The 27763-nt window shown below is 37.2% G+C and overlaps 1 protein-coding gene and 2 long non-coding RNA genes across 9 annotated transcripts in view; 2 read left to right on the forward strand and 1 right to left on the reverse strand.

Annotated features, from left to right (window-relative positions):
- LOC136373990 (uncharacterized) overlaps nucleotides 1–27763 on the reverse strand; it is a 380400-nt gene that overhangs the window by 87382 nt on the left and 265255 nt on the right. The gene's annotated exons all lie outside the window — the stretch shown is intronic.
- LOC136373991 (uncharacterized) overlaps nucleotides 1–27763 on the forward strand; it is a 229122-nt gene that overhangs the window by 61000 nt on the left and 140359 nt on the right. The gene's annotated exons all lie outside the window — the stretch shown is intronic.
- NFIB (nuclear factor I B) overlaps nucleotides 1–27763 on the forward strand; it is a 162658-nt gene that overhangs the window by 8565 nt on the left and 126330 nt on the right. Inside the window, exon 3 of one of the 7 annotated variants that reach the window (XM_066339094.1) lies at nucleotides 15945–16194. The exons of the other annotated variants lie outside the window; for them this stretch is intronic. Within the exon in view, the coding sequence (XP_066195191.1) occupies nucleotides 15945–15988 (44 nt within the window). The 3' untranslated portion in view covers nucleotides 15989–16194. Of the gene's footprint in view, nucleotides 1–15944; nucleotides 16195–27763 lie in introns of those variants that run through there. 7 annotated transcript variants of the gene reach the window in all.

Here is a 27763-nt window from a genome sequence, read left to right on the forward strand (position 1 = left end):
TTTTTTGGGTGTTTTTTGTCTCTCCACAGCAGTAGACACATTTAGGTATTTTACAGTGACTTCAGGTAGCTGTGGAGTCTGATAAAACTGATCCCAAATAATATATATAAAGAAAGATTTCTCTGATAGCATTAAATAAAATAGCTTACTTACAAATAATTTATACCTTTAAACTTCTTTTGTGGAAAAAAGATAAAATTATAGTTTGAACACATTAAACAATATATATTGCATATAGCATATATATGTAGCATATAGCATATAACAATAAATCACAGCTTACTGACTAATTCTATGGATTTGCCTGTCTCTAAGAAAGTCAAAACTGCAAAGGGAGGCAAAACAGTAAGTATCTCTTGAGCCAAAGAAACTGAGGTCAGAGTACTCTTAATACACTGTTGACTTATAAGTTGTTGAAAGGCAGTAACTTGAAGTGGGAGAAGGAATTGCAGGGCATAACTGATTTTGTTGATTTAAATATATTGAGAATATAATTTTATTACAACACTTCTGTATAGTTGGAAATTAGGAAGTTAAGCATGCTTTAAATATAATAACTTTCAGTGTTACACGATGCTACTTTGAGAATATACTGAAAAGGAAGCTGGCTAATTTCTCTATACCAAGTCACTCTTAGAAGACTCTTATTTATTGCTAACTGCATGTATTTTGTATCTGTCTTGCTGCTTTACTGTAAATCTTCCATTAACATCTCTTGGCTCTCTTCTTGAAGAAGTCATATAAAGTTGTCTGTATTAATTTTTTTCCATTATTTCAAACTTTGATTCTCTATACTCATTGAAAGCAGGTTAATTGCAGCACTTTGTAGTGTGCTTGATTAAGATTTTGTGAAAGATACACATGAAGTCAACCAAAGTGCTGCATTGTATATGTGGAGTTTTGCTTTTTATTTATCTTTCAGGACATATAAACATGCCTAGTGGTACCATGTTAAAACTAAGTGGAAACATAGAAACAATTAAATCCCTGAACAAAATATGAAGAAGGAATTAGCACATAAAGTGAATAAAGGGGCCAAGTAGTTTGCTTTTTTTGTTGCTTTAAAATAGAAGATTAGGGAAAAAAAAGAGGAGGAAGGATAGTTGGAGTGCCAGTCATGGTTGCCAGTGGCACCAGGATTGGCATCAGACCTTCTTTGTTTAGCCTAGGATGTCTGTGATTTGTTGGTTGGCATCCGCATTGCAGTGCAGAGTTATGTTGCAATATATTGACAATTTCCAGATCTAGAAGTGTCAATAATCTTTTCAGTTCTTAACAAAAAGAGTTTCTATTTCCATGTCTGCCTTGAAAGAAGAAATAAGGAATTATCTGTGAAGTTCTATCATTGGTGAACTTCCTCAGTTGCTACTTTTCACTCATCTCAAAATTCAGCATCTTTTTCCCCCTCTATTCACTTTCTGCTATCCTCTAAAAAAAAGAAAAAAAGAGGGTTGACATAGGTTGCAGTGCCTCTCCTTTGACTGAAATGGAGGAAGAAAATGTGAAGTGATCAATGTTTAATTGATTATCAAAATAATCAACTAAATAATCATAATCAAAATAATTCTTAATCATAACATGCTTCTATGGGGCTCTGCTTGTTGTGTATATGAGGGGCGTATGTGTGTCCTACACATATCATTTGTAAAGCCCAAACTTGAAAATGGTGTGAAACTGTTTCTATTGACAGAATTGTCCTTTTTTTTTTTTTTTTTCTTTTCCTGTCAGCATCAGAGAGTGTCTATCATTTGGTATGAAAGGCATTTCAGTCCATAAAATCATTTGATGGTATTTGACTCAGCGCAGCGCTTATGCTGTGTTCCCGTTGCTACAAGAACCGCCATTTTGTTTGTCGAGTGCCAGGAGAGGGGAAAAAAAAGGCAGACAATGTGCTTGATGCCAATAATGGTTGCCAGTGGCACCGAGGTTGGCATCAGACCCTCTTTGTCTAGTTGCTGAATGCCTTTGATTCGTTGGTTGGCATCCGCATTGCAGTGGGCACATTGGAAAGTTTTTGACAATCAGTGAATGAAAGCTGCAGTACTTGTTTGCTGCAACAGAACCAAGATAATATAAATTTCTCCTTCAGTTAGATGCTTTACTTACTCTTACAGTGAGTAATTAAAAAAAAACAACATAAAAAGTGCCTATTTTTTTTCTAAAACATGAAATATCTATAGCAATGTGCCTTTTCTGTGGAAGTCTGAATTGCCTCATATCTCTGCTACTTTTTTCGTGCAGTATAAATAAAACGCAATCTTGATGTTAGGTAATTCAGCATATACTGAATGAAACATAGTATACCTTGGGAAATGCTTTGAGAGTTTAAAGAACTGAGGCAGAGGTACATGTAAATGTTAAGATTTTTAAGTGGTTTTAGTTCATGTGTCTCTCAGAGTACATTTCTCTGATCAGTCATATTACTGTTTACACTCTCCTTTGTCCTTATGTAAGGGTGATATAATTGGGAGAGCCCACGTTCCCAGCTGTTAATAAACTCTGGAATCAAAGGAAGAGAGAATCTTTTAAAGTATCTAAAGAACGGGGAAGAAAATATATGCAGATGTCCTTAGTCCACAGTAGTGTTTGGGCACTCTTCATTTTTTAACTTCTTACACCGTCAAGATGCTACCACAGCTCCAGCTGTGCCACTTTGTTACCAGGAAATTGGCAAAAAGAATAAATAATTTCTGTTGGAAGTTTCCTAGATCGTTAACATTAATATTCCTTTCCGGTTAACTGCTATTATCTCGTTAATTAATAAGAAGGATTAGGAGATCTACCCAAAGGGCTGCACAGAAGGAAGCGTGGCCTATGTGAGTCCCTGAGTTGCTAGACTGTGTCCTGTCTCTTGAGGGTTGGAGGGGGGGGGGGGGGCAGGGAAAAAAAGGAGAAAAGCAAAAGGAAGATGAGAGAATAGTGAGGGGCACTGGCTCGCCAAGGGGAGAATTTTGTGTGACGCTTGTGCTGGGGAGGTTGGCAGTGCCCCGCCCTGCCGCAGGTGCCTTGCCTCGCTGTAGGGGTGTGGGAGGGGGCACACGGTGTGGTGCCTGCAGTCCTAAAAGGCATGATTGCAGATAACCTCAGCTGGGGTGCAGGCTGCTGCTGCCACATTGAGCTGAAACTCTTTTGCCCTTAGCTTAATGCCAGCAAACTGGCAATTCCCAGCCAAGTGAGGATATCACTTTCCCATTTCAGACAGTCCTGGCAACGTGTGCCTTGTCTTACTTGAAAAACGTGCCCTCTTCCAGAAGGAATCGTAATTCTATTTTTAATGTGATATGTCTGAATTGCAGGAGTGGGTGGGTTTATCAATGGCTTGATCTTTTTTAAAGCTTTTTGAGTTTTCCAAATTTATGTCTAGAGGGAGCTCAAATTTTGAAAGAGGTTTGCCTATTATTTTTCATGTTACATTTTAGGTTTTATTCTGTAAGTGGAGAAAATTTATTGTGTAGTCATTCTGTTCATATTTTAAAACAATAATAAAATTATTTTGGTTAGTTTGCTGTGACTACGTGAAATTCCACTTAAAATTGTACTCAGAATAATGTTTTGAGCAATTCCTGTATAAGTCATATTATAGCCATATGCCTAAATATCACACCACCTAGATAGATTTTGGATGAGCGTTTGCATTTTTTGTGAGCACTGATCATCCCACATACAATTAATAAAAAAGCAATGGTTGTAGATGAATCAACCATTTGCTGATTGTTTCTACTTCTTTTAACCTTAATGATTTGCCTCCCTCTGAATACTTTACCTGAACATGCAGTGGAACATTTTACCTGTTTTGCAGAAGGATATATCAAAGTGCGAGGTGATTTGTTGGGAGTTTACATAGCGAATTATGAGTTACAGCAGGAACAGCAGGAAATAGAGCTTATTACTGCCTGTACCTACAGGCTTCTGTATGCTCTAGGACCTTTTTTCTTGCACAGTGAAATGGCGTGCTCTAAATCTCAATTTTGAATCAGAAAGCCAGTACAGAACCAGATGTATGAGTTTATATTTTATCTGCTCTAGTCTGATAAGAGCTTTTAGTAGTTTAAAAATCTCATAGAGAATAATCAACCTTTTTAAAACTGAATTGATCTTGACAATTCCATTCTGTTGAGGTGTGCAGAAAACACAATTAAAAAAAAATTGTGTCAACTTAAAAAAGACATTGTATTATTTTCTAGTTTTCTAATGTAAAATTTTGGATAACTGTTTTGTTTACTGTCTCTATTGTACTGAAAATTACAGGCAAGAAAGACATTTGCCATTAGGAAATGGAGACTAATTTAGTGTATTTTTGGATGTAATATTATTTTTCAATTGATTATTATAGTTACTTTGTTTATGAAGATGTAGAGTACTGAAACATTTTGAAAGGCCACTTAGAAATTTTTGTTTTTCCAGAACATTTATGTGTGAACTGGCATTTCGATAGTAAGTCTGAAGAATTCAAAATATTTAATTTTTTCTTTTTAATTTAAAAAAGCTTTCTTTGGAGCAGGAATGAAGGAGATATGACAGGTTCATGAAAAAGAAAAGGGAATTTTCCATATGCAGTATCTGTTAACAGGAATTAAATTTATGTGCATTTCAGGAAGGAGCATTTATCTCATTCTGATTTTTCTTACCTGATACATTAAGAGGAGTAATTTTCACAGGGTTAAATAATGTCAGTTGTGTTTAAGATAAAAGAAACTTAAGTTTAAATAAATTCTGTTCAACTACTTGAAAACGTAGGGATCACTGTTAATTTATGAATGGCTTTTAGTTCAAAATCAAGAAGCGATAAAGTAAAGAAAAGAATGGAAAATGAATCAGAAAATTATTGCTTTGTGGCAGTTTCAGACAGAAATAATACTGTGAAAAAAGAGGATTTTTCTAAGCTATATTAAAACCCCGCTAATTAATAAAGGAAATACTTCAATTTAAAGCAGATTTTTATGTTTTAAATTTCTTAAATTTTCATGCATATTGAAATCACTGTAACTGTGAAAACTTTATTAAAATAATTAAATGCTAAATGCCAGTGCAGGTTGGATTTTAAAGTTAATTGCATGAGGTTGTTTTAAAGTCTGCTTCTTTATCTAGCTTTCTCTTTTTTACCTGCTTTTCTTCCTTCTCCTCTTCACTGCTGCTAGCATAGTAGTAGCATAGTCATGTGAAGGACAGGTGGCCCTCTGAAATGGTGGTCCACAATGCCAAACACAGCAATTCAAGAGGTTTCCTGAAGTTTTACTTTCCAGTCTCAACAGCAAGGTGAAATGTTTCTTTGATGTAATTGTAATTGATTGTAATTGTAGATGTTTCTTTGATTGTAATAGGACTAGGATGATCTTAAAATCAAGTAAAATGGCTATCTTAATGGAATAGGGTTTCTCCTTCTGTTGCGGGATGAAGAAGGCTCCTTATGAGTACCCACTTACGAGTGAATGTAAGAAAAGCAAGAAAGTATCTGTTACTATTCAGTTTGTATGACAGATGTCAAACAAGTTGTCATTCATTATAGAGAGGTTTCATGATTTTACTCTGTATCTCTTTCTTCTTTTTGTAATTTTAAACTCTGGTGGAATTTCTCAGAAGTTTTTGCTAAAACCCTGTCTCAGGGCATTGAAACCTGGATTAGAAGAGGTTTGAAAGTCTCAGAAGCTAGTAAAAGGGAAGTAAATCTCAGATTATTAGCTTTGTCTAAGAGAAAGCAGAGTTCATTTCGGTGTGTCTGTTGTGCTGTCTTGTAGCAGTGAGTTGTATGTGAACCTGGAAGCATTCTTCTAGCACAGTTGTTTATATTTTTCCCCCACCATGTTTTTATAGACAAAATGATTACTTGTGCTCTCCCACTCAGTTCTCCTTTGAGGGGGATTCTTTTCTTTTCCGAAGTATATTGTGCTTTTAAAATTTTAACTAAATATATTTCTTTGGCTGTTTCTTGGGAACATCAACATTGGAATATGACTTTCGTTTTAGTCCATCTGTGCTCCCCCCTCCTCCCAGCCTCCAAAAAGAGTGGTGGGAGATGGGCATTACAGACCTGGTGTTTGGGGGGGATTTTGAGAAAGGGCTGATAAGTCTAAAGTGTGTTTATCAACAATAGTATTTTGAATGTTTTTAGACAGCCTGAGGACCAGAGCTTTTGCCTTCATGCCCTATGACTCTTGTTACATTCCACTTTATATGAGATCCCTCTTCAAGTTAGAAAGGTGTCTTAAAATTATAGAGACCTTGGAGAAATTTTAACCTTTATTTGCTCCTAACTTCCCGTGGTGTTTGGAGTTTTTAAACTACTTGTGTGTTTGTTTGTTTTTGCTCCAAGAAATAGAATTGAAAAAAGGAGAAATTACTGTGATGTGGCATGGTGTGAAAACTTAGCAGAATCCCCTTCAATTGTTGTGGGTTTTTCTCAGCAAAATCTTGCACTTTTTTACTTAAGTAACTGCTCATCCCCAGAGTAGAAGGGACATGTTAAGTTTTCCAATGTCCTTCCATAAAGGCACTTCACTAAAGACATCTCTGTGGCTATAAGTGGGCTTTTTATTATTTCCCTTCTGAAAAAAAAATACATATGGAAATTGATAAAAACAGTTCCCATTTTCTTCTATAGAAAGTGAACAGGAAAGCAAAATGCAAAAATGAACAGGTAGTGAACTCTGAGAAACTTTGTGTCGCTGTCAAGAAATTAGGAAAAAGTTCTGTGATTGTTTGTTGGCGGGAAATGGTGTGCACAGGTAAGCATATTCTATGTTGTTTGTAATTATTTAACAATTGATAATTTTAAGTATCTATGTTTTGAACATGTTGTTTCTATATTTGACTTCCTGATCTCCAAGCAATATTAACCTGAGTTAATATTTTCATAATACACATCTTTTCATAAAGGATCAATTTAAACAACTGAAAGATGGTTATCTATTTATCTTAAACCTAACATTGTATTTTAATTTCCTGTCAATTACCTTACCATATCCTTCATGAGCTGTCTTCTGAGGTGTCATAACATTTGCATATTTTTCTTTAAAATAAAAATGAAACAATATGCATTCAGTAATTCTATGCCTTTAGAAATTAAATGAAGTTAAAATATTCACAGAGTATGTATTTTTTGCTTATGAATTGCATTGGGCTAATATGCCAAACCATTTTCAGCTTTTTTTATGCAGTTACTAACGAGGAAATGCTTAGAAGACTATTACGGATGTGCACTGTGCCTGAGAGATAGCAAATATACTTACTGCAGTATGAGCTTTCCATTGCCTTAGTAGCACCATTGAAAATGCTGTCAGGCTTTTTGAAGGGATATCTCCAATCCAATGTCCCTGATTTAAAAGTGTGAAAATTTCTCCTAATCAAGACAACTTACCCTGACATCTGCAGTTTCTAGATGGATTACCTTAAATTTGTTATGCCACGTTAAAAGACGTGTTTTATGAGGCTGGCCTCAGCTCCTGGCCTTAGTGTCAAGAACCCTGCTATGTGATGCAACACATCTTGTTAGATTTAATTGACCAAAGCTTATTTGTTAAAACAATTCATTTGGGCTGTAACTCATGTCCACACCGAGTTGCTACCTGAATCTCTTGACCTTGGTTTGTCTGGGTCATGAAATGGCTGTGAACTGCTTGATCTCTCCATTCTTCAATGGCCATGCCACTTCCTCCACTTCTTTGTGGTAGTTGCTGACAAGAAGACCTCAGCCCCAAATTTACAATCCAGTGGGTTTTCAGTGTCCTTCCAGGGTGTCTGTATCCTCCTTTGGAAGTGCTCCTGATGTCACCACCTATTGTCTGCTGACAGTGGGGGGGGACAGATTGACAGCCTTTCATGGTAGAAGAGGTAGTGAGGGAATTTCTGGGAGCTGGAGGAAAACTCCAGCCTCTCTCAGGCTGCTGTGCATTTCTGTTATGTTAGGGTGCACAGGGTCACTACTTTTTTCAATGGCAAACACTGTCCATCTTAGTCAATCCCATTTCACTGTGAGCTTTGTTTTGGTGGGATGTGCTGGGAAGAAAGTTCTGCTTTGAAAATATTTGGTGAATAAAATCTAATTAAAATCATACTCATGCACACTATTTTAATTTTTAGGACACAAGAGTGATCAAAATAATTTTTATGTGTGAAATAGTGAAGTGTTTCCTGTCAATATCATAAATGGCTATTGATTTCTTCAATACCAAAACATCAATTTCTAAAGAGCTAGCTTGTGTTCAAGAGCAGTCATGGTTTCTAAAGCAAAGGTCTTTAAAACACTATTCTTAATGCAGTATCTAAACTTAGTAAAAGAGAGAAAGAACAATCTTAATATGACTTAAAAAAAATTGAAATGCATTATTTCTTGTGGAAGCTACTTGTCCTTAAGAAATATTATTGGTGGGGACAGTCATTTGCCCCTTATCCTGACAGGTTGCCTACTGTCAGTATTTCAGATACTAGTGTCAGCTTCTTAATGCAGACTTCGTGCTTCACATAACTACCAACAATTTGACTGTTGGGACAGTTTATTTTATTGAAATGGGAGTTACATCTAATCATATGCTGCATTATGACACTGTTTTAGGAAGTAGGACCTTTCAAAATCAGTGGCTGGATCTGTCAAAAAACTGTGGCTAGGTTAAGAAAACATATAGGATTGTACTGGTACCATTATAAAACAAGTGAAGTTGTGTATCTGTGGTCATCAGATAATTGGTATGTTCTTATTTTAAGTTCTTAGGCTTAGACTTTGCTCACGTGAGTGGATTTATTCAATCAAATTGACATAGTTTGACCCCTATATTCTTTCACAGCACTGTGCACTGACTTACACAGGGCATGAGCAGGTTTGTATTTCTGCAGTACCCCTGATTTCTTTGTAAACTTATTCTTTTTTGCTTCTTGAAAAAGAAAAAGAAATCAGATGTAATGTTTACATACAGCATTCCTGTGCACTTGTATATGATGAAACCTCTTAGTTCTGTGTGAAACTCTTCAAGCTAGGTGTGATTTCTAATTGCAGTTGCATAGTTCCTCTGAAGGAAGAGGGTGGGAATGCTGGTACAAGGAACTTGAATGCTATCACTGTGATGACAATGTAAAGTATGACTCAATGTTTAGTTGTAAGGACTTCAAAATTCTTGTCCCTGATCCCCAACCAACCCTGCTGTCGTCTCCCTGGGTGACTGCAGGCAAGTTAATGAATATCCCTGTGTCTCTGGACCTAGGGAGAGAAAGCACCATTTGCTTCAGTGTTGGCCCTGTGAGGGTTGTGATAAATACTGAGATAAGTGCTGGCTAAAACGGTCTTGTATTCCACTGCAAGCAAAACCGATGTGCTGACACCCAGCCCCCAAGAAGGCTCTGTATCATAAAGAAATGTTGGACCCAGCTTTCTCATGCCCAGGCAGAAGAAACTTGCCCAAGCAGGGAGGGCCAGCACAAAGCATTCCTTGCCTGTAAGCCCTGCGGTGGTACTGCTCCGTGGGAGAGGGTGTCAGAGCCGAACCACACAGCGGGGCTGGCCCGGCACAGGGACCGGGGCTCTGGGAGCAGCACTTCTCGTGTCACCCCTGCTTCATTCAGCAGGAGGTCTGGGCAGGGCTGGCCCTTGGGGATGGGGCATGATGCTCTCTGAGTTTCCCTGCCTTGTGACTGTGAAGCAAAAATATACTTCAGACGGAAAGACAAAAGAAACAGTCATTATGGGACAGTTGTATGGATGTTCATCAACATTCAACAACAAAAGACGCATCTGCAATGCCTGCAGGGGTAGCCTCCGAGCTCAGTCTGCTTTCCCATTCTTCTCTCTGCTCACATCACAGGTTTTCAGTCAAGTCAGCCTCTCAAACACTTAAGTTCCTGCACCGTGATCCCATGCTCAGGATGGATGGTCAGGAATTTGGTGAGGTGTGAGATGAAACCCAGGCTAATGTACCTGTGTCTGGAATTTGCCAGCTATCCTGTTTCATCTCCCAGGCTTGGACAGGTCTGATTTGCGAGGCAGCTAATGGGCACACCCATGGTTTGTAGGTGCTTGGTCCAGAATTGTATCTTAGGGGGCCTAGCTTTGCCAGAAGTCCGAAGTGGTTGTAGTGAAACGCTCCTAAGTAATTAGTAACCTGTGATTTTTGGACCCAGTGTGTCATCTACTTTCACCCCTTCAGTCACTGCTTTCATCATTCCTTCCTTTATGATATATTTTAGGGCTGGTAATAAGCTAGCCATGCCAAAACTTACAAAATTACTTTGTCTTCTTCTCAGAGTGGGAAGTGGCAATAATTTAAAAAAATGAAGCATGTCCATGCATTTTTCCAGCTGACACTGAAACTGTGCAGTTTACAGCAAACCAAGGGTTAACATCAAAACTTATTCTATTGTTTAAGTTCCAGTTAAAGAATAACCAGCTTGTGCAGAAAAGAGAATTGAAAAATTGATTGGAGTTTTGGATTCAGACATATAATTTAAAGGATATCAGGTTGTGATTTTGCGATATATGCATTCATAGGTGAGTTACAGCCTGCAGTTCAGTCATTGTTGAGGCTTATGTTGTAGGAGTCACAAACTTAGTTGGTTTTATTAAACTCAAGGGAATTTGTTTTAAAGCTATGTGTAATTACTTTAACTGGCTTAATTGCTGCCAATTTTTATTAGTTTAGAAAACATATCAAGTTGTTATTTAGAGCATAAAATTGTTTTTTACAATTTATAAGTTCGTATTTTAAGATATATGCTGATCTTGCTTTGTCATACACAAATACAGTGTGCATGTGTAGTCCTTCTTGGCCTTTAATGTATTTTTTTGCTATATTGTGGATAAAACGTGAATATTCTGGGACAAGAATTATAGTTGTCCTGTAGTGATTTTGTTCTATTTACAACCTCTGAATAAAGGAAAAGCTGCTTATAGTAAAATGAGGATCACTGGTCTTTCAGTAATTAAATAGACTTGTTATACTGCATTAATCCTTTTTGTAACATTTGGAATGGCTTCTTAGCACTCACAAACACAGCATTAGGGCCAGCAATTAATCTGTTTTTTGTCCTTCCATATTTGTGTAATGTAAAGAACGTGCATTCAAAGATGCAATTCAGGTTTGGGATGAGGATCAATACTATAAGTCAAATACTTATATTGATCATTCAGCAGTGTGAACCAAGTCCTAGAATGAGGTTGCGGCAGTTGTTGGAAGGACTCACACACTACCAATTGCATCCAACTGAAAGAACTAGTAATGGTTTTCAGTGCTGTCTAGTTTTGGTTGCTCTATGTATATGAAGAAAAAAAAGCGTAAATTATTTGGAGGTAGCCAGAAATCTTCTAATTTTCTAATTAGCCTTCCCTATGGGTTGGTCAAGAAGTAAAGACTCAACGTTTCATCAGTTAAGAATATGCTCAAGAAAAAATCAGTAACTTTCTAATGATGTGGGGTTTTGGTTTTTTTATCAAGGACAGGTTTATGAAGCATCTACTAAGATGACATACCTAAATCTGATTTAGCAAAGAAGTGGTTCAGATGATAACTTGATATTCTTTCTAATTTCAGGGTTCAGTGGTGCTAATGCAGTAGTCAAATTTCTTCCTTTTCAGAGCTTTGACTTCACAAACAATAAGCAACTAAAATCACATGAACTTTCTCTCAGATTTTTAATTGCTTTTCAAGACAAAGTCTGCTTAGTTTTTGATCAGAAGGCCACACTAATTCACTTTGTGCTGTGTTAGAGTCCTGTGCTGTTCTGCATTGTTCAGCTGTAATTAACCTGAAGCATGGTACAGAGCATAAGCTTCTGAGGCTAGGTTAAATGAGCAGAAGAGTCTTACGTTCCTGTAGGGTATAGTCTTAGAACACATTATCCTATTGCAGTAAGATAAAAGTGTTTTAAATATAGTCCAGCCAGTCTGACCTTGTCAGAATTCAAGTAATATTATTGGTAACTTGGGCTTGCTGACGTGTTTCACAGTAGGATGAGCATTAACACAGAACTCCCTATTCCATCTGGTGAGGAACCTACAGAGAGGGCTATACATAGATTTTTTTTTTCTTAAATTCCGTATTACAATATAATAAGGTTCTGTCTTCTCTGTGCTCATGACACTTCTCTTACCATGGATAGGCACCTTTTTCAGAGACCAAAAAGTACAGTTGAGACATTATAAAATGGCAGTATTAGATCATATGGATGTGACTGCTGAATAGTGATAGTTACAAGTTGTATTTTTGGAAAAAGTGATTAATGACAGCTTTAGCAAATGTTTTATGAAGTCTTTGGTTTTCGGAGTAAATTCCCTGGAAACAGGTATCAAAATGAACAGAACAGAATTTAGTGATTAATCTACCCTTTCCCTGGACTTGCTTCAGTACCTCGAAGTATTTGCTGTAGTAGCTCAAAACTGAACATGGGATTCAAGGTGAGGCCCCACCAGTGCCATGCTGGCCTATTTCTTATTGCCTGAGAGGCAGGCAGCTGAGCGGCAGAGTAGCTGCTTCTTTGGACATCATCGTTGGTGAATAAATGTGCCAGCATTTCCTATCTTCACAGAGTGTTTCCACAGACAGTTCACACAGCTTTTTTGGATTCTTTCATTATTTGAGTGCAATGTGGCTCTGTACTGTTTGAGCCTCCTTGCCAATAAAAACTGCAGCAGTAACCCAACTCCTGCCACAACTTGTGTGGATGTGGGGAATAGGTGAGTTGTGGAAAGAGAAGAGGGTATGGGGCTAAGGTGGCAGACGCTGTGTGAGGAGAACTTGAGAGTGTGTGTGAGTAGGGGGTGGTGGAGGATGCCATGTCTATTGCCAATAGGACCAGTTTTGCAACCCCTGCACTGGACAGATCAGATGATTTCTGAATAGTAATCGCTCTTATTCTGTCTCCTTAGTAACCCAAAGTTACTGTATACAGAATGTTTGTAGCTCTGGATTTTGATGCTGGAAGAAGAAAATATACATATAGAATGTTGTGTTCTGTTTAGGAACAGTGAAAAAAACAAACAAAAGAAAAAAGAACCTCTCATGTTTCTTCCTCTGTTTCCCCAGGTTTGTTAATGAGGCACATTCTTCTTGTATTTTGAGGTTAATGTGGATCTCATCTGATCTCTTTGAATCTTGTTTGGCTCAGGAGGGGTCATTATACAGTAATTCAAAGTCCTAATGCTGAATTCATACTGAAAGGACTCTGCTGAGATTCATACTTCTTCTGTAAAGGATGTTCTTTAAAGGGCTGTTCAGAAGCTTTTCTGGTGTATTGAGTTCCCAGGCAACAAAACTAGAACACATATGACTGAAGTACTGCAGACTCCCTAGACTGTAAACCTAATCCTGCAAATCCCTATTTACATAAATCCCACTCATTTCAAAGGGCCTGCACATGAGAAAGCAGGTTTTACAGGATCAGGCCATTCTTCCTAGAGTCCAACATCTGTTGCACCAACTGTGATAATCTCATAACTGTTAAAGAAAACTCTGAGGAAACATTTTGTCTGGACTAAAAGAAAACAGCAAAATAGCAAGACTGTTATCTGTTACTATATAGTAGACTATTACCAAAAGAAACTCTCATTATATGCTGTGCCTCTCTTCCCTTCCTGAGTATTTTTATTTATTCTAGGGAAAGGGCTTTATGTAGCTATGTATGGTTGCTGTTGTTCCACACCCATGTTGTATGAAGTTTGTGAACCAGACTGCAGATGTTGAGATATGCTTAGGTACTGAAAGAGGTTTTGGCATACAGGTTAAAGACTATCACTGTCTTTTGGAGTTTTGGAAACAGAGAAAGAAATGCCTTCAGTAAAACTTGAAGGTATTTTGCATCTTCCAGTTGTAGTCTATGCTGCTTTGGCTAAATTAACTGAAGTACTACCGTCAAGGAGTCCACCTGGCATTTGCTGTGGAAACATGGATGGTCAATTGGAAATACTGCAGGCAACTGAAAAAGAGCAGCAGAAGCAGATGATGGTTATGTTGGGATGAGCAAAGTCCAGTTCCTTTGCTTTCCTTTAAAAACAGAGGACACTTGAATAGCTGTGGTAGCACTCAATGCAACTGGAGCTTAGTAGCTTTTGTAATGTGTACAAAGAGAGCTGGAGAGGGACAATAGACTGCTGTGTTACCTTGGTTGACTTCCATTTTCTGTAGGTCTGGTTTCATAACACACAGGAGTGTGTGGATTCATGGTGGTGGGGTCATTTGGTGTATTTTGTGTGTGATTGTTGCATTCCTTGTGCTGGGCAGCTGAAAATAGGGACAAAGCACCATTCATTGTCCCTAATAGCACGAAAGTTATAATAAAATAGCTGTAGAAAAGAATAGCAAAAGAGCTGGGCAGGTCAGTTGGGCCATTTTGTGTTGGGGTTAAAGATCTCTCTGAAATCCAAAAGCAAATGGAGTCTGAACCAATAATGCAGTGCATGCACAATAGTTCTAGCACTTCATCCATGCTTTGGATTCCCTGCGCTTAAAATTCACGGTCAGTCTGTGCATGACAAGGACAATGGCCTGGGATTTCCATGAGCCATGTAATGGACAACAAGCTACTGCTACTCATGTCATCAGATCAATGAGAAAAAAGGAGTAAGATTTCAAATATGCCTACAGTGCTAAGTTGCTGTCAGCAAGTGCAGGATTGGTGGAGCAGAGGCGTGTTCCTCCTCTACATGGTTGCAAGTTCTTGTAAAATTTCCTGCTAATTTTGAATGCTTCTAATGCTTATACTTTCACCTCTGTAAAATTAATAAAATAATATTCAAAGTCTAATAGACAAGGCTTGAGGGAACTGTATTTAACAGATATGCAAAAGCTAGAATATAAATAAACTTTCTGAGGAGTTACTTGAGAAAGTAACATGTTCAAAGGTGGTGCTTTTATTCAAAAGCTGCAGCTTCACAGTATCTTTTTGTCTCTGTATATTTTCTGATTATTATGGGTCAAGTATCCACCAATATGCAAGATTTATAATTAAGCATAGTTTTCATTAGGGCAAAAAATGCTTGCTATAGGGATTTTTACTATGTCACCTGTATCTCTGCACTGCAGTTATCACAATTCATCCTTCCCTGTCATACACCCATATTTTCCCTCATGTTTTTAGAAAATAATTAGGAATTATCTCTTAATGTTTTTTAATGAGAGTCTAAATGTACCAGTTTACTTACAAGTAATTGCATTTGAGAAGCAAACAATATACTTTAGGGAGTATTTTCTAGATTTTATATTGAGCTCTATGGAAGATCAAACCTATGCTAAATATACAATATAAATCTATTGTGCTATGCTTTAAAAAGCAGAATGGAGATAAACATCAACTGAAATTACAAAATGTTTGGTGCCAGGGAACAGGTCTTGAGACTGAGAGCAAAATAATTTACATATTTGTTTTCATATATGCTAATATGAAAGATTTTGGAAAAAAAGACATGCAAAATCTCTAGATAATTTATTTATATTGAGAAAATATCAAGCAAGCACTTGTATTAATTTTCCATACTGAGATATTTTCATCTTTGTTTGTTAGTGGTTGTTAGTTTAGTCAGCAATTTTTTTCTCTTCTCTTTTGGAACTACGCTGAATTAGTATTGTCAAAATAGCAAGTATATAATATCAAGCTTGCTGAAATGTAATTGTGTACAGTATTTCATTTGCCTCCGCTGTCTCTTCTCCCAAGAAGCGTAAGTTCTTTAGGGTCTTAATTTGTCTCTTGTTTGTGTAAGGTTAAATCTAAATAATGTAACAAAGATTTGTGTTTTTGTTAAATTTTACTGGACTTTGTTCTGGTTTGAGATTTTTTCTGATATTATAAATCAATCCTTGCCAGAAGGATTTGGAAATACATTACAGAAGATTGTGACTGCATGGGAAGAAGTTATAACTGATTCTGAACAAGAAGGAAACCAATCAGTTAGTTTTGAAGAATAGTTCATTGTTTATTTTGTGATTCCTTGTCTCATTCTCTGTAGTTTTTTATATTGTTCTCTCATATTTCAGGAGAAATAACATTCTTCTTCATCAGAACCAATGTACCTTGTTAAGTTTTTAAGATAACAGGATCTTCTGTCATTCTGCTATGTTATGGGCCTCTCACTGAAGGTGAACACCTTTGGAATGCAAAGAGTTTTGCAATATTTCTCTTTTGAAATGCTGCCTTCTGACTATCTAAGTGAATTGACAACTGTTCATATAAACACAATACCTTTTTCTTGCTATTTCTAGACATGCTTTACACAGACTTGCAACTAAGTTGTCTGAGTGGAGAAGGAATGCAGGTATTTGAGATCCACATCCTTCTGTGCCTCAGCTCATCACAGCAGGATCTTCAGCCCTGTTGAGGTTGTGGTGCACAGTGGTATTTGAAATGCTTAGTGTGGAATTCTGTGCTAAAGCAGCACTCAGCATAGTATAGCTGCATTCCAACCTGCAGGCTGTGGTTCATAGCACTTTCTTATTGCTAGATAAAACAAATCATCAAATGGATTTGGTTTGTTAATTTCTGATACTCTTCATTGTGTCACTGCATTCTGAAATTAAATTCTCTGAATAAGATTTTTTTGCAAGCATAAATAGATAAGTATGTTCTACACCATGTTCTTTACAACAACTATTGTGTTTGCATATCTTATCTATGACAATAAAATCTTAAGTCAATGGAGAAATAGTGCTCTTGTGTTTATAAATGCTTAGATTTTTAACTTTTTTCCCCCCAATGATAGTTGTTGAAATGCCTGTCAGTAGAGAAAACTCTGGAAAGCAACTAAAATTTTGTTTTAGAGAAATAGATTTCAGTTATTTATATTAAAAACATATTTCATAATCTTTATGGCTGTTACAAAAGCTCAATACACCAAACCAAGTAGGAAACATTGCAGATAAACACAGTTATGCTTTAAACATTGCTAAGAAAGAAATGAAATAGCTTTTGATGAAATTTCACAGTTCAAAAGAAAACAAAAACCCTAAAACATATGTAAAAATATAAGGGATGAGTTCATCTTACTGTATTGTTCTGGAGTTGTGTGGTGCTTTTTGAGAGTTCAGTAGCTGATGCTTCTTGTGATACTGTCATTGCGATTGATGCAAATAGGATCATTTATATAAGTTTCTAACCCTATGAAAGTTTAAGAGCATGGCATATGCTGCTATGATTTCTCTTTGAATCAAGCGCTCATTTAAATTTTAGTCATAAATTCATAGTGTTTTTCAAAATGACAGTATCTCTTTTTCCATTTTTGGACTTCATACTCTTCAGACACAGCTAAGTTCTTTGGTTTTGACTGTCGGCATGTATAAATGCATAGCCTTCAGAGGGAGTGTGTTTCACTCTGTAGTGTACAGATTACTCATTTAAGTAATCTGCGTCCTGTCCACAGAGTCATAGTGAACAGTGTATTAAATAACCTTTTAAATTAAAATTTTAATGTCAAAAGTTCACAGTAGTTTATATGAAATGGTGAAGGTCATTAATATAGTCTTCATTGATAAAAAGTGTTTGTGTAGCATGGAGGTTCTTTTGCTGACTCTCTGTAGAAGAAGTGAAAAGAAGTGACACAATATAATAGCATTTTTCTGTCAGAACACTCAAAAGGTTCACCTTGGAAACTGCAAAATTGTGACTCTGGTCACATTGTAGCACTCATCCAGATAACAATAGCAAAATAATATGTGTCTTATGGACTTAATGAGTTGAAAAAATTTATTTCCTATATAAATATTTGAAACTGTTTGTTCAAAAGTGAGAAATCTGAGTCATCTAAGCAAGTCCAGATTTTTGGGAGGCTTCTGCTTTAAAATATTGCATTTGTTCATGTGAATGGAATGAACCTTTGGCCTGCAGCAAACTAATATGTGCCATAAGTGACCTTGACGTGCTTTCCTCCACGATCTTTATTATTGCTGTAATTGGCTTTCCTTTTGGTGTTCTTCAGATTCTTGTCATCCTTTACCTATATTGTCAAAACATGATTATTTGTAGTGTGTATGTTTAGTAATAGCAGTTTATCTCTCCATGGTTTACAGAGAGAGTTAGAAGCAAACAACTGTAATTAACTTCCATATTCATAGCTTAGCAGTAAACTAGGAGAGCGAAGCTAAGGTATGCCATTGATACAGTACATCAAGAAAGAATTACAAGGTGAAGTCATTGCTACACATTCTTTTGACTTAATGATGGCTGCTACTTAAATTTGCTTTTGGGGGTTTACCACCATCTGTTGTGTTTATATGACCACATAAAGAGAGTTTAAGTTACCTGTTTTGTGAATATCTTCTTGTTACACTTATTTGCTACATCTTCCTTTTTGCTTAGCAAAATTGTAAATTCTAGGTAATGACTTTCTACAGTAATCTGGCATTGTACTCTGTGGAACCTGTGCAGTTTTTGCCCTTAATGGTGGAAATAAGTAAGCAAGGCTAGAACACATACATCAGAGTTCAGCTGTGAAGTGTCATAGCCACTACTCTCTACTGGCTTTCTTTGTTAAACGTATTTAAATGAGGCAGCTGCCTGCCGCTAAGTTTGAAATGAGTATAATACAGAGTAATATGCAACAGGTATTCTGTAATAATGGAAGTCTTAGCATCTAAGGATACAACTAATTTGCACAGATGTATTTACATATATATTTTTTTGTATTTTGGCAGTTAAATTTGAATACTTTGTAGGTAGAATACAGCTTATTTGTTGTGGTTCATTTTTTTTCTTCCTGCCATAATCATGCATTTATTTAAATATTATTTTCTTACTGAGGCAAACTTGAATTCAGCACAAGAAATATTTAATTTCCTGAACATCACTAGTATCACCATGTGAAAAGATGCAAATCTTTCATAATCTATATGATGAAAAATGTTTAGCCAAATATGGAACACAAGAGATAGATCTAAGTGACCTGAAACTACTGAAGGGTCTAATTGAATATGACAGATAGCAAGAGGTCCGAAGTTAATAGAAAGTTTCTTCATTTAGTTCATTAGGCAACTTTTCTTAGATTAAAGGAAAAATATACGCCAAATGAAAAGGCACTTCTAATCTCTAGTGTCTGGTCCCTGTGCCCATTCAAATGGTCCACATTACCTTGTTCTCAGCTGTTGAAAATTAGGGCCGGTTTCCTTCCCACATTTATCAGTATGTTTCCACCTGGTTCTCTGAGAGTCCACTCAAGCAACTTCCTCTTGCTTTAGTAATGTGTGGTACCATCATATTGGCATCTAGTTTTAGAAGGGAGAACACAATTATATTTTTAAGGATATCCCTGGGCACTGCTGTGAAGCATGTGATAGCAGGGCATGTTTGTCACAACCTAACTTTTACACAGAAACGTGTGAGCTCACCTTCTAGAAAAGTGCTTTGTACTAAAGTGGTTTTGCCAGTAGTTAAGAAAATTGAAGCAAAGTTAGGATATATACAGCATTTTGTGAGCAGACCTAACAAACTTTCCCTACACCATTGAGGCCACCACAGGCACACTGCAGCAACTACGTGGCACTCAGTTCTGGCCAGCTGACTCATGGCACAGTCAAGGCTTGCATACCACTGCCTACAAATATACTCCCATACTTGTAATAGTGATGTGAGCAGGGGAGTGGTCCCACTGACCTCACAAACAGCTCCCTTCTAGCTCAAGTGACAGGGATGAGGGAGGCCATGTGTCCAGGGAGGAGGATGGTGAGGCCAGTTGCTTTTCAGATGCAGCTACTGTCTTCTAGAGGTTCCCTTTGAAGTGCCCAGCTGCCACTTAGCAATGTAGTCCACCCTTGTAACCTGACCTATCACAGCAGCAGCAGGAGTGGCTCCAGCTAAATGTCTTCTCTCTTTGGAAGGCCTGGTTGCCTATTTGCAGTTTGCATGGAGGGATGGAGGGATAGGCTTGCTGTAGGCTTTGTTCTCTCTGATTCCTAGTCGAAGAGCTTCCTCATTTGTTTCAATCTCTAGTCCCCCAGTTTTTTTTTGGAGGCTGTAGAAAAGCACAATAATTTCACATTAGTTTTAGAACACTATTTTTTACTGAGTTATGAATGCTTTGGGTTTAAAAGGTTCTTGTTTCTGCTGGAAATAACTGCAACATTACTTTTTTGTTTTGTTTCAAAACATCCTTGAGGACTTAGATTTGGAGACCCAGAGGGGAAATTATCAGGATTTAACCTTCTGTTTCCTTCTGTTCCTACCTCTGTGCTCTTGACTTAGTTTTTATTTGATGGAAGATTGCCTAAAAAATGCTTATTATCATAATAAAGTAAGAACAGTCTGAAATTGTTGAATTCCCCAGGAAATAATAGTGATTTTTTTAAATTGATATTTGTCATAGAATTTAATGTGGTCATTCATTTTTAGGGACTGTAAGGAGATGCACAGATTTAACATGTGTACATTGTTAGCAATGTTTTGACAAAGAGCAGCAGCTGTATAAACTAATCTTCCTGTAGCTTTCACACATGGGACTTAATTAACAATGAGCCACTTTCAATATCTAATCCTTTCTATCATTTGAAAAAAAAAAGTTTCCTGGTTTCTGTACATTTTTCCATGTTGAACTCTTACCTATAAACTGAGGCAAGTGGCAGACTGTGAATGGACTGACCTTGTACGACATTTTATATGTGATTTATAGAAGACAATGGCACTTGTGTTTATATTCCTGGTAAACTCAGATTAAAGTGAAGATTAAAGCCTGTTATTTGCAGAACGTTGTAATGATTGCAGGATCTAGAAGAAAGCTTTGTTTGAAATTCCGGTGTTTCAAGCTCTGAAGTGTAGAGAATCAAGAAGCATTGCCCCAGGTATGTCATTCAACCTCATTGTGGTAAGTGCTATGGAGGAAGGAGGAAGGAAGAGCTCTGTGGTTATTAAGCCTATTGTAAGAAAGTCTGTATTTACCTATGGCACGGTCAGGTCACAAGACTCGATAATTGGGCCTTTAACTAATTTCCAGGTGGATCTGTGGCCAGAAATTTCAGTATTAGATACTTCCATAGTGATACTTCTGGAAATTTTTGAAAGGTTTTAGAATAATAGCAAATTAATGCAAACTCCATTTTAATTGCACTTGACATTTTTGACCTTTAACTTGAAATTCCTGCACTAGAATGATCTAAAGAGGACATTCTGGAATTACAGGGGCTTCTTGCCTTTTGCAAGTGAGCAGGAAGATCCCAAAAGGATATAAAGGCGGAGCCCAAACATTATGTTGTTAATTTTTTTTCTTTTTCTTACCTAGTAAAACTTCAGTGAAGCTTGAATTACTAAATTCAGAGTAGTCTATTGTCACTACTTGCCAAGTACATGCTGGTGCATCTGTCTAATCCATATATGAAAGCCACAAACAGAAGCACATAATTTGGCACAGCACCAGAAGCATGCCTCGGCACACTTCTGGAGGTTCTTCCAAATGACTTACTGATTCAAAAATTCTGTAATGTTTGCCTGTGTGCGTGCACGTGCTGAGTGTCTGGAGGAGTTAAGCATGAGCTCTGCCAGAAAGCTAAGTGTTACATTTGAATTTGGGATATGATGATTATGTATCCCTACTAATTTACCTGGAGTCCTAGATGAAGGGGGGTGGAGGATGGTTGTTGCTGTTTGTCTGTGTGTGTGTGTGTGAGAAATGATCGTGTTTTCACTAAGAGAAAATTCACAGAGGCAGTGTACATAAAATGGACAGGTATTGAAGAGTATTTCTTAGTCAGAAAGTCAGTCTGTTTTTTTACTCCTGGTTACTTTGTTTTCTGCTGTTTCTTCCCTCTCTTTCTGTCAAATTTTTAAAAATAGAGTATGGCCACTGCTTAGAGACTTCAGATTATCTTATCAGTCTTTTTCTTCCTTTGGTAACAATAATTCCACATGTTAATCACTTTAGGCTCTTCTTAGACATGTCTTTTATTTCCAAGTGACGTGTTTCAAATATTCAGATAAATTTAAGAGTACAATTCCATGAAACAGCTGAGATGACTTTCTGGATAATGTCTTTAAAAAAGATGCCATTCCATACAGCTTCCCACAGAAGCCTTTTCTTGCCCTGAAACTGCTGGTTGTTTGTCTCATTTTTTTTCTGATTTCTATTTCGCGCTGGCAGGAAGTGTTTAGGTAATCAGAGGATGAATTTAGTCTGGAAACTCATTGATTTAAAATACTGTATTAACAAAAAGTTGATGTGATTATTTGGTGTTTTGAAATATAGTGCAATGGAACACAGCACAAATGTAAGCAGCCACTTTATTTTTTGAAGGGCTGTGAGTTTTCCCCTTAGCCTTAAAGCAGTAATCTCATTTCTCTCATGTTTCTTTGCCACTCTAGATGTAAAAATACAAAACTTTAAATAGTGTGTTCTATTGGAGCTATTTAACATTGTATAAAAATGAGAGAAATCTGAATCTTCTTAGGTTTTAAAACTTTCAGTGTGGAAATACTGTCACCTCACAGTTGTAAATGTAAAAACACTATAGTGTTTTTTTTTCTTGATGCCTAGAGAGTGGTGAAAGACAATTTATGTCATAAATTAAGGTTCTGGCTTTATTATGGACACTACTTCTAGGAGAGACAGGTAAACACAGCATATTCTGTTGCAACAAGGAAAAAGACAAAGCCTGTTTTGTCTTTTTTTACTGTGGTAGGTTGACCTTGGCTGGCTGCCAGATGCCCACCCAGCTGCTGTCTCACTCTGCCTGCTCAGCAGAACCGGGGAGAAAATGAGGACAGAAATCTGGTAGGTTGAGATACAGACAGGGAGGTCACTTACAGATTACCCTCACTGGTAAACATACTCAGTTTGGGGAAAATTGATCTAATTTATTGTCAACTAAAATAGAGTCAGATGGCGAGAAACACAGAAAAAAACCAAGCCACCTTCCTCCTACCTCCTGCCTTTTTTACAGGATCAAATTTACGCCTTCATTCCTGACTCTTCTACCATGCTCTATCCAAGGCCCTAGTGGTGTAAGAAGGTAGGGAACTGGGGTTCTGGTCAGTTCAGAACAGCTCTTCTCTGCATCTCCTTCCTGTCTTTCCAGCATGCATCTTCTCCATGGAGAATAGTCCTTTAGGAAATACTAACCTGCTCCAATATGGAGTCCTCCACCAGCTGGGGAAACTTTACTGTGTGGGTGAACAGGTTTCCCAAAAAAGTTGTGGAGTCTCCCTCATGCAGATATACCCAAAAGCTGACTGGACACAGGCTGAGCTTACATACTTTAGGGGACCCTGCTTTAGCAAGGAGATTGGACCATGTTATCTCCAGTGCTCCCTTCCAAACTTAAGCAATTCTGCAATTCTGGCGTGGTCCTTTGCATGTGCTGCAGGGAAATACTTGCTCTACCATGGTCCTGGACCACCTCCTCCATATCTTTCTCCTGTGAACTCAGTATTTGTAGGGTTGTTTATCACGCTGCTCTTTTCTCTCAGTCTTCATTGTTTTGCCCTTTCTTACATACATTTTTCTGGAGTCACCTCCATCTTGGCTGAGGGTCTCAGCTCTGCCCTGTGGTGGCTCTGTTGGAGCCTGCTGGGGCCATGGCAGACTCTTCATGGAAGCATGAAGGCTAGCCTGGCAACCCACCCCCAATGCCAACACCTGGATACCTACACCCAGTTCGCTTGGCATTGAAGGGTGTTTTTGCGTGGAAGAAGACTCCATTCATTGCATATGCCATGGGGCATTAGACTTTTCTTTAATAGGTAACAAAGGAGGAAGTGAGACTCCTATTCTTCCTTCATACTTACTTCAAACTTACTGCATTAAGCTAAGCATGTATCAGATATGCAAAGCATCAGAGATGTGCTACATTTTTCAAAGACTTGGTATGAAACAAAAAGACTCCAAAAATTGTACTTACTGTTTTGAAGGCAGTTTTCAAACACATCTCTACTTGTAAGAAGGATGATACCTGTTGGCAGTTGTTTCAACTGAGGTCTGGAGTGAGCTTAAATCAGGAGTGTGAGAAAAATTTGAGTTAGTGTAGGTAAACTATTTGTCCTCTGTGAGAAAAATTGTAGTTTAGTAGTACAGGACTAATGTATTAATTTCAAAACTTTTGACAAAAAACTTTGCCTAATTTTGCCTACTTTTGACAAAAATTTGTCTAATTTCTTGTTGTGGTTGGAGACTCCAACCTAAATGTCACTATTCTTCATTCTTCTCTTCCACCCTTTTGCCTCCTCCAAACAACAGAGAAATTTTAGGACAGTAATGTGGTATATTAAATTTTCTTCAAATGGGTTAAGGGTTTTCTCTCTGTATGGAAAGCCTTTTTAAAGTAAGCTAAATAAGCACAGCTGCAAACTCTTCTACCCTCCAGTGAAAGCTTTGTACCAGCTCTTGGTGTGAACATTCTTAGCTTGTGCTGAGTGTCTTTGTGCAGGAAAATTTATTGCATTGGCACAGTTTAGAAATATGATGGCATTGCTAACTCTGGACAATGCTGCAATGATTGCCCAGTGTAGACAGACTGTTAAATGAAATACATCCTTGAAGCTACCATGTGCTTTTCCTGTGCAACTGGTGCAGATAGGCTGCTGAAGAGAGAATTCAACATATGCAGTTCATATTTAGAATTTTTTAAAAGAAGAATGAAAAATTATTTACTTGCCCTTAAAGACCATTGATAATGCCAAGATTAAAATTTAGCAATTTTTCTTGTCTTGTAACATTTAATAGGGAAAAAAAGTTCCTGTAGTTACTTTTGTGAGAGTAACAATTAATCAGTAAAATTGAGATTAAAAGTTTTGGGAAAAAATTACATGAAAACTAAGATGAAAATGAGCATTAAAATGAATGCAGTTGTATTCTAGTCTACAGTTGTAGGAACACAAAAACGCATCCAGTATAATGAATACTGTTTTTATATATCCTTGAGTATCCCTAACACTGAACCAGGAAATTAATTTCCTGTAATGTTTCTATTAAAATTATATAGAAGATTAGATCTTGGCTTAATGAAAGTTTTCCAGCTCACACACATGTTTTTGGACCTGCATATAGATTTGTCAAAAATTTCAAATATCCATTTTCATTTTGTATGCACTCATTCAGATTGTAAACTGTCTTAGCCCCTGTCAGTCAATGGCCAGGAACTTGGATTCTTTGGGAATTTACATCAGGTTCTTCAGTTTCCTTACTGAGCTTCTCCTTGATTCCTGCCTGAATGGAGCTAAAAGGCAAAAATGCTTTGGACATTGCTAGTTGCCTCAGCATCTCAGCTCTTAGACTGAAACTCTTAATAAGTTTTCTTATCTCCCAGTCATGGTAAGGCTTAATCATATTTGTAAGACACTTCGAAGCACTTGGATAAAAAACAGTGTAGTGGTTATCAGTATAAAATCAGCAATTCTCCATGGTTATTGCATTGTGCTGTCTTGGAGACTGCTGTATTACCTTGTTTCTAAAATAGGAAATGACTGTGGTATTTCAGAGGTTGTGTGTTTGGAACTGTCGATAAGGAGTATATATAAGAATCCAAAATCTCTGGACCAGATTTTTGAATGTTCTGTTTTGGCTTGATGACTGGGGGAAAGTTTTTCAAATTTTACCCTTAAAATATTAATTTTATGCTGATGGAATAAATCCCGCCTTTTTCCTGAAGTCTGTAAAATTAAAATGGAAAATTGGACACTCTAGTAGAGCCACGAAAGAGATGAAATTGTGTGCTCATATAAAATAATAAAATCTTTATTTTTAGAAGCTTTTTTGTCAAAATATAACAAAACTCCTAAATAATAAAGAAATAATAATGAAGAAATAAAATTGTATTTAAAATTTTTTAAGTTTAGTTTTGTGTCCTCACTTATATCTAAAATCTCATAAGTACATTGTCAGATGCAGGGAACTAGGAGGAAAAAAGGCTTCTCTTGTGTCTAAAAATGAGTTTGCGTTTCTGAATAAATCGCTAATGTGTCACTGTGGGACAACAAAGTCCAGCAACTTCATTGCACAGATAGAGAGGAAGAATGATCCCACAATGGGTGGTACAGTCTAACAGTTGGCAGCAGTGCCACATCTGGCACTGATGAGAGTTTTGGTTTGGCTTAATCACAGTGAGCTACTCTGCTTTAAAAAATAATTTTGGCAGCCAGCACCAGAAACATACACTCTGTTGGTATAATCTGTAATTGAGTGTGATTTAGAACAGAAACAGAAAGTATATTTGATGGCAGGACCAGCCATTTGGCCATTACTTATCTAGCGGTGGTGGAATGGGTTTGCAGTGTCTCCTTGTCATTGTTAGTGAGGGATGCTGCATCAAAGAAAAAAAAATATGAAAATATGAACAAAAACCCTCCAACAAACACAAGTTTCAAAACTGAAGACCTCTGAACTTAATTTTTTTCCCTTTTTAGTCTATCCTGGATGTCCCCTTGTCTGCTGTCCTGCAGTTCAGAGGAGGTCTATGGTAGGGTTGTCTGTTGCAATATTCTTTCCAAGCACTGCTGTGGTTGGAGCACACACTAATTGAACATGGAAAAATTTAAATCTGAAAATGGTAAAAACTGCTCTCAAGAGACTTGGAACTGCTTATGTGATTAACCAGTAAAAGTCAGGAATAAAAGTGTTGTCAGAAGTGCCTGCTGAAGAATGTGGTCCTATTCGGATAAAAGACTGAAGATTTAGTCTTATTCCTAGTGAACCAGTGACTGTTTGATAGAAAAGCAGCATTAAAATGGTTGGTGATCTCAGCACAGCAGCCCAGGAATGAATAGGCATGTTTTACTGAGCAGTCGTTGCTCTCTTTGATGTGGTTGCTCTAGATAATTATTAAGGCACATTAATAGATCTATGAGAGGAAACCACTGTCCCTGTTTATATGTGATTTTCTCTGTAGCTGGGAGATTTGAGCCATTAGCAGGTCAGTTTTATGTGCTACTTTTACTTGTGTTTTACACCTATCCTCCACCTCCAAACCTGAACAAGTGAACCACATAGTGCATTCCGCCCTTTCTTAAAAAATCAAAACTGTCTTAGGAGCCTTAAAATATTGGAATATCTATATACAAATTCCATGAGGAATAGCTGCAGAGAAGTAAAAATTTGCAGTGCCATCTCTGTTCTCCACTTTCAAAGTTACAGTACAGGAGTGAAAAATGGATGCACAAACAAAAATAATTTGGCATTTTTCACACAAGTAGTGTTAGTTACAAAAGGCTGGAGAATTAAGCCTTTCAGGGTAAACCATTTTGCATACCCAAAGTGACACGCTCAGAAAATATGTATCCACATGAAAGAGGAGGAGAGCCTACATATAAAAGTAGGAGAAATAATGCAGAACACCTTTATCAAGAAAAGAATTGAAAACAAAGACATAACCTGAGGACTCTTTTCTTAGCTTTGAGCAGATTTGCGCTGTTGTGATTATTTTCTGTGCATGTGTTTTATGTTTTGTTTTTGTTTCCTGCTTGTTGCACAAATGTCACTCCTTGTCCATATAAGCACTTTCTTGATCAGACATTTTTGTGCATTCAGATATGATCTGGAATTCCTTGTCTTATCTTGTTAATGCCATTGGAGGTGAAGAAAAGGCTGTTTCCCTCTTACTAATTATGGTGAAGTGACACATTATGTTGTATTGTCACTAACAACTTCAGGGGCACTGAGAACCTTTAGTTTTGCCCCTGGGGAGTGTGACTTTTCCTCTTTCACTCAGCTCCAGGAAACTCAAACATTTGTATTTTCAAGACCACGTACCATTGGGAAGGAAGCAGGGGTGGAGATGTGTGCAGAGATTAAGTGGATATGAGAAGCAGAATTCTTTGTAAAGATGTATGAACTGCAGAATTTAGAGAAATATGCAGTCTAACTGCTGTGTCCTTTGGCATTTTTAAGAGTTCA

This window comes from Sylvia atricapilla, chromosome Z, assembly GCF_009819655.1.
Source record: "Sylvia atricapilla isolate bSylAtr1 chromosome Z, bSylAtr1.pri, whole genome shotgun sequence".
NCBI classification, from domain to species: domain Eukaryota; kingdom Metazoa; phylum Chordata; class Aves; order Passeriformes; family Sylviidae; genus Sylvia; species Sylvia atricapilla.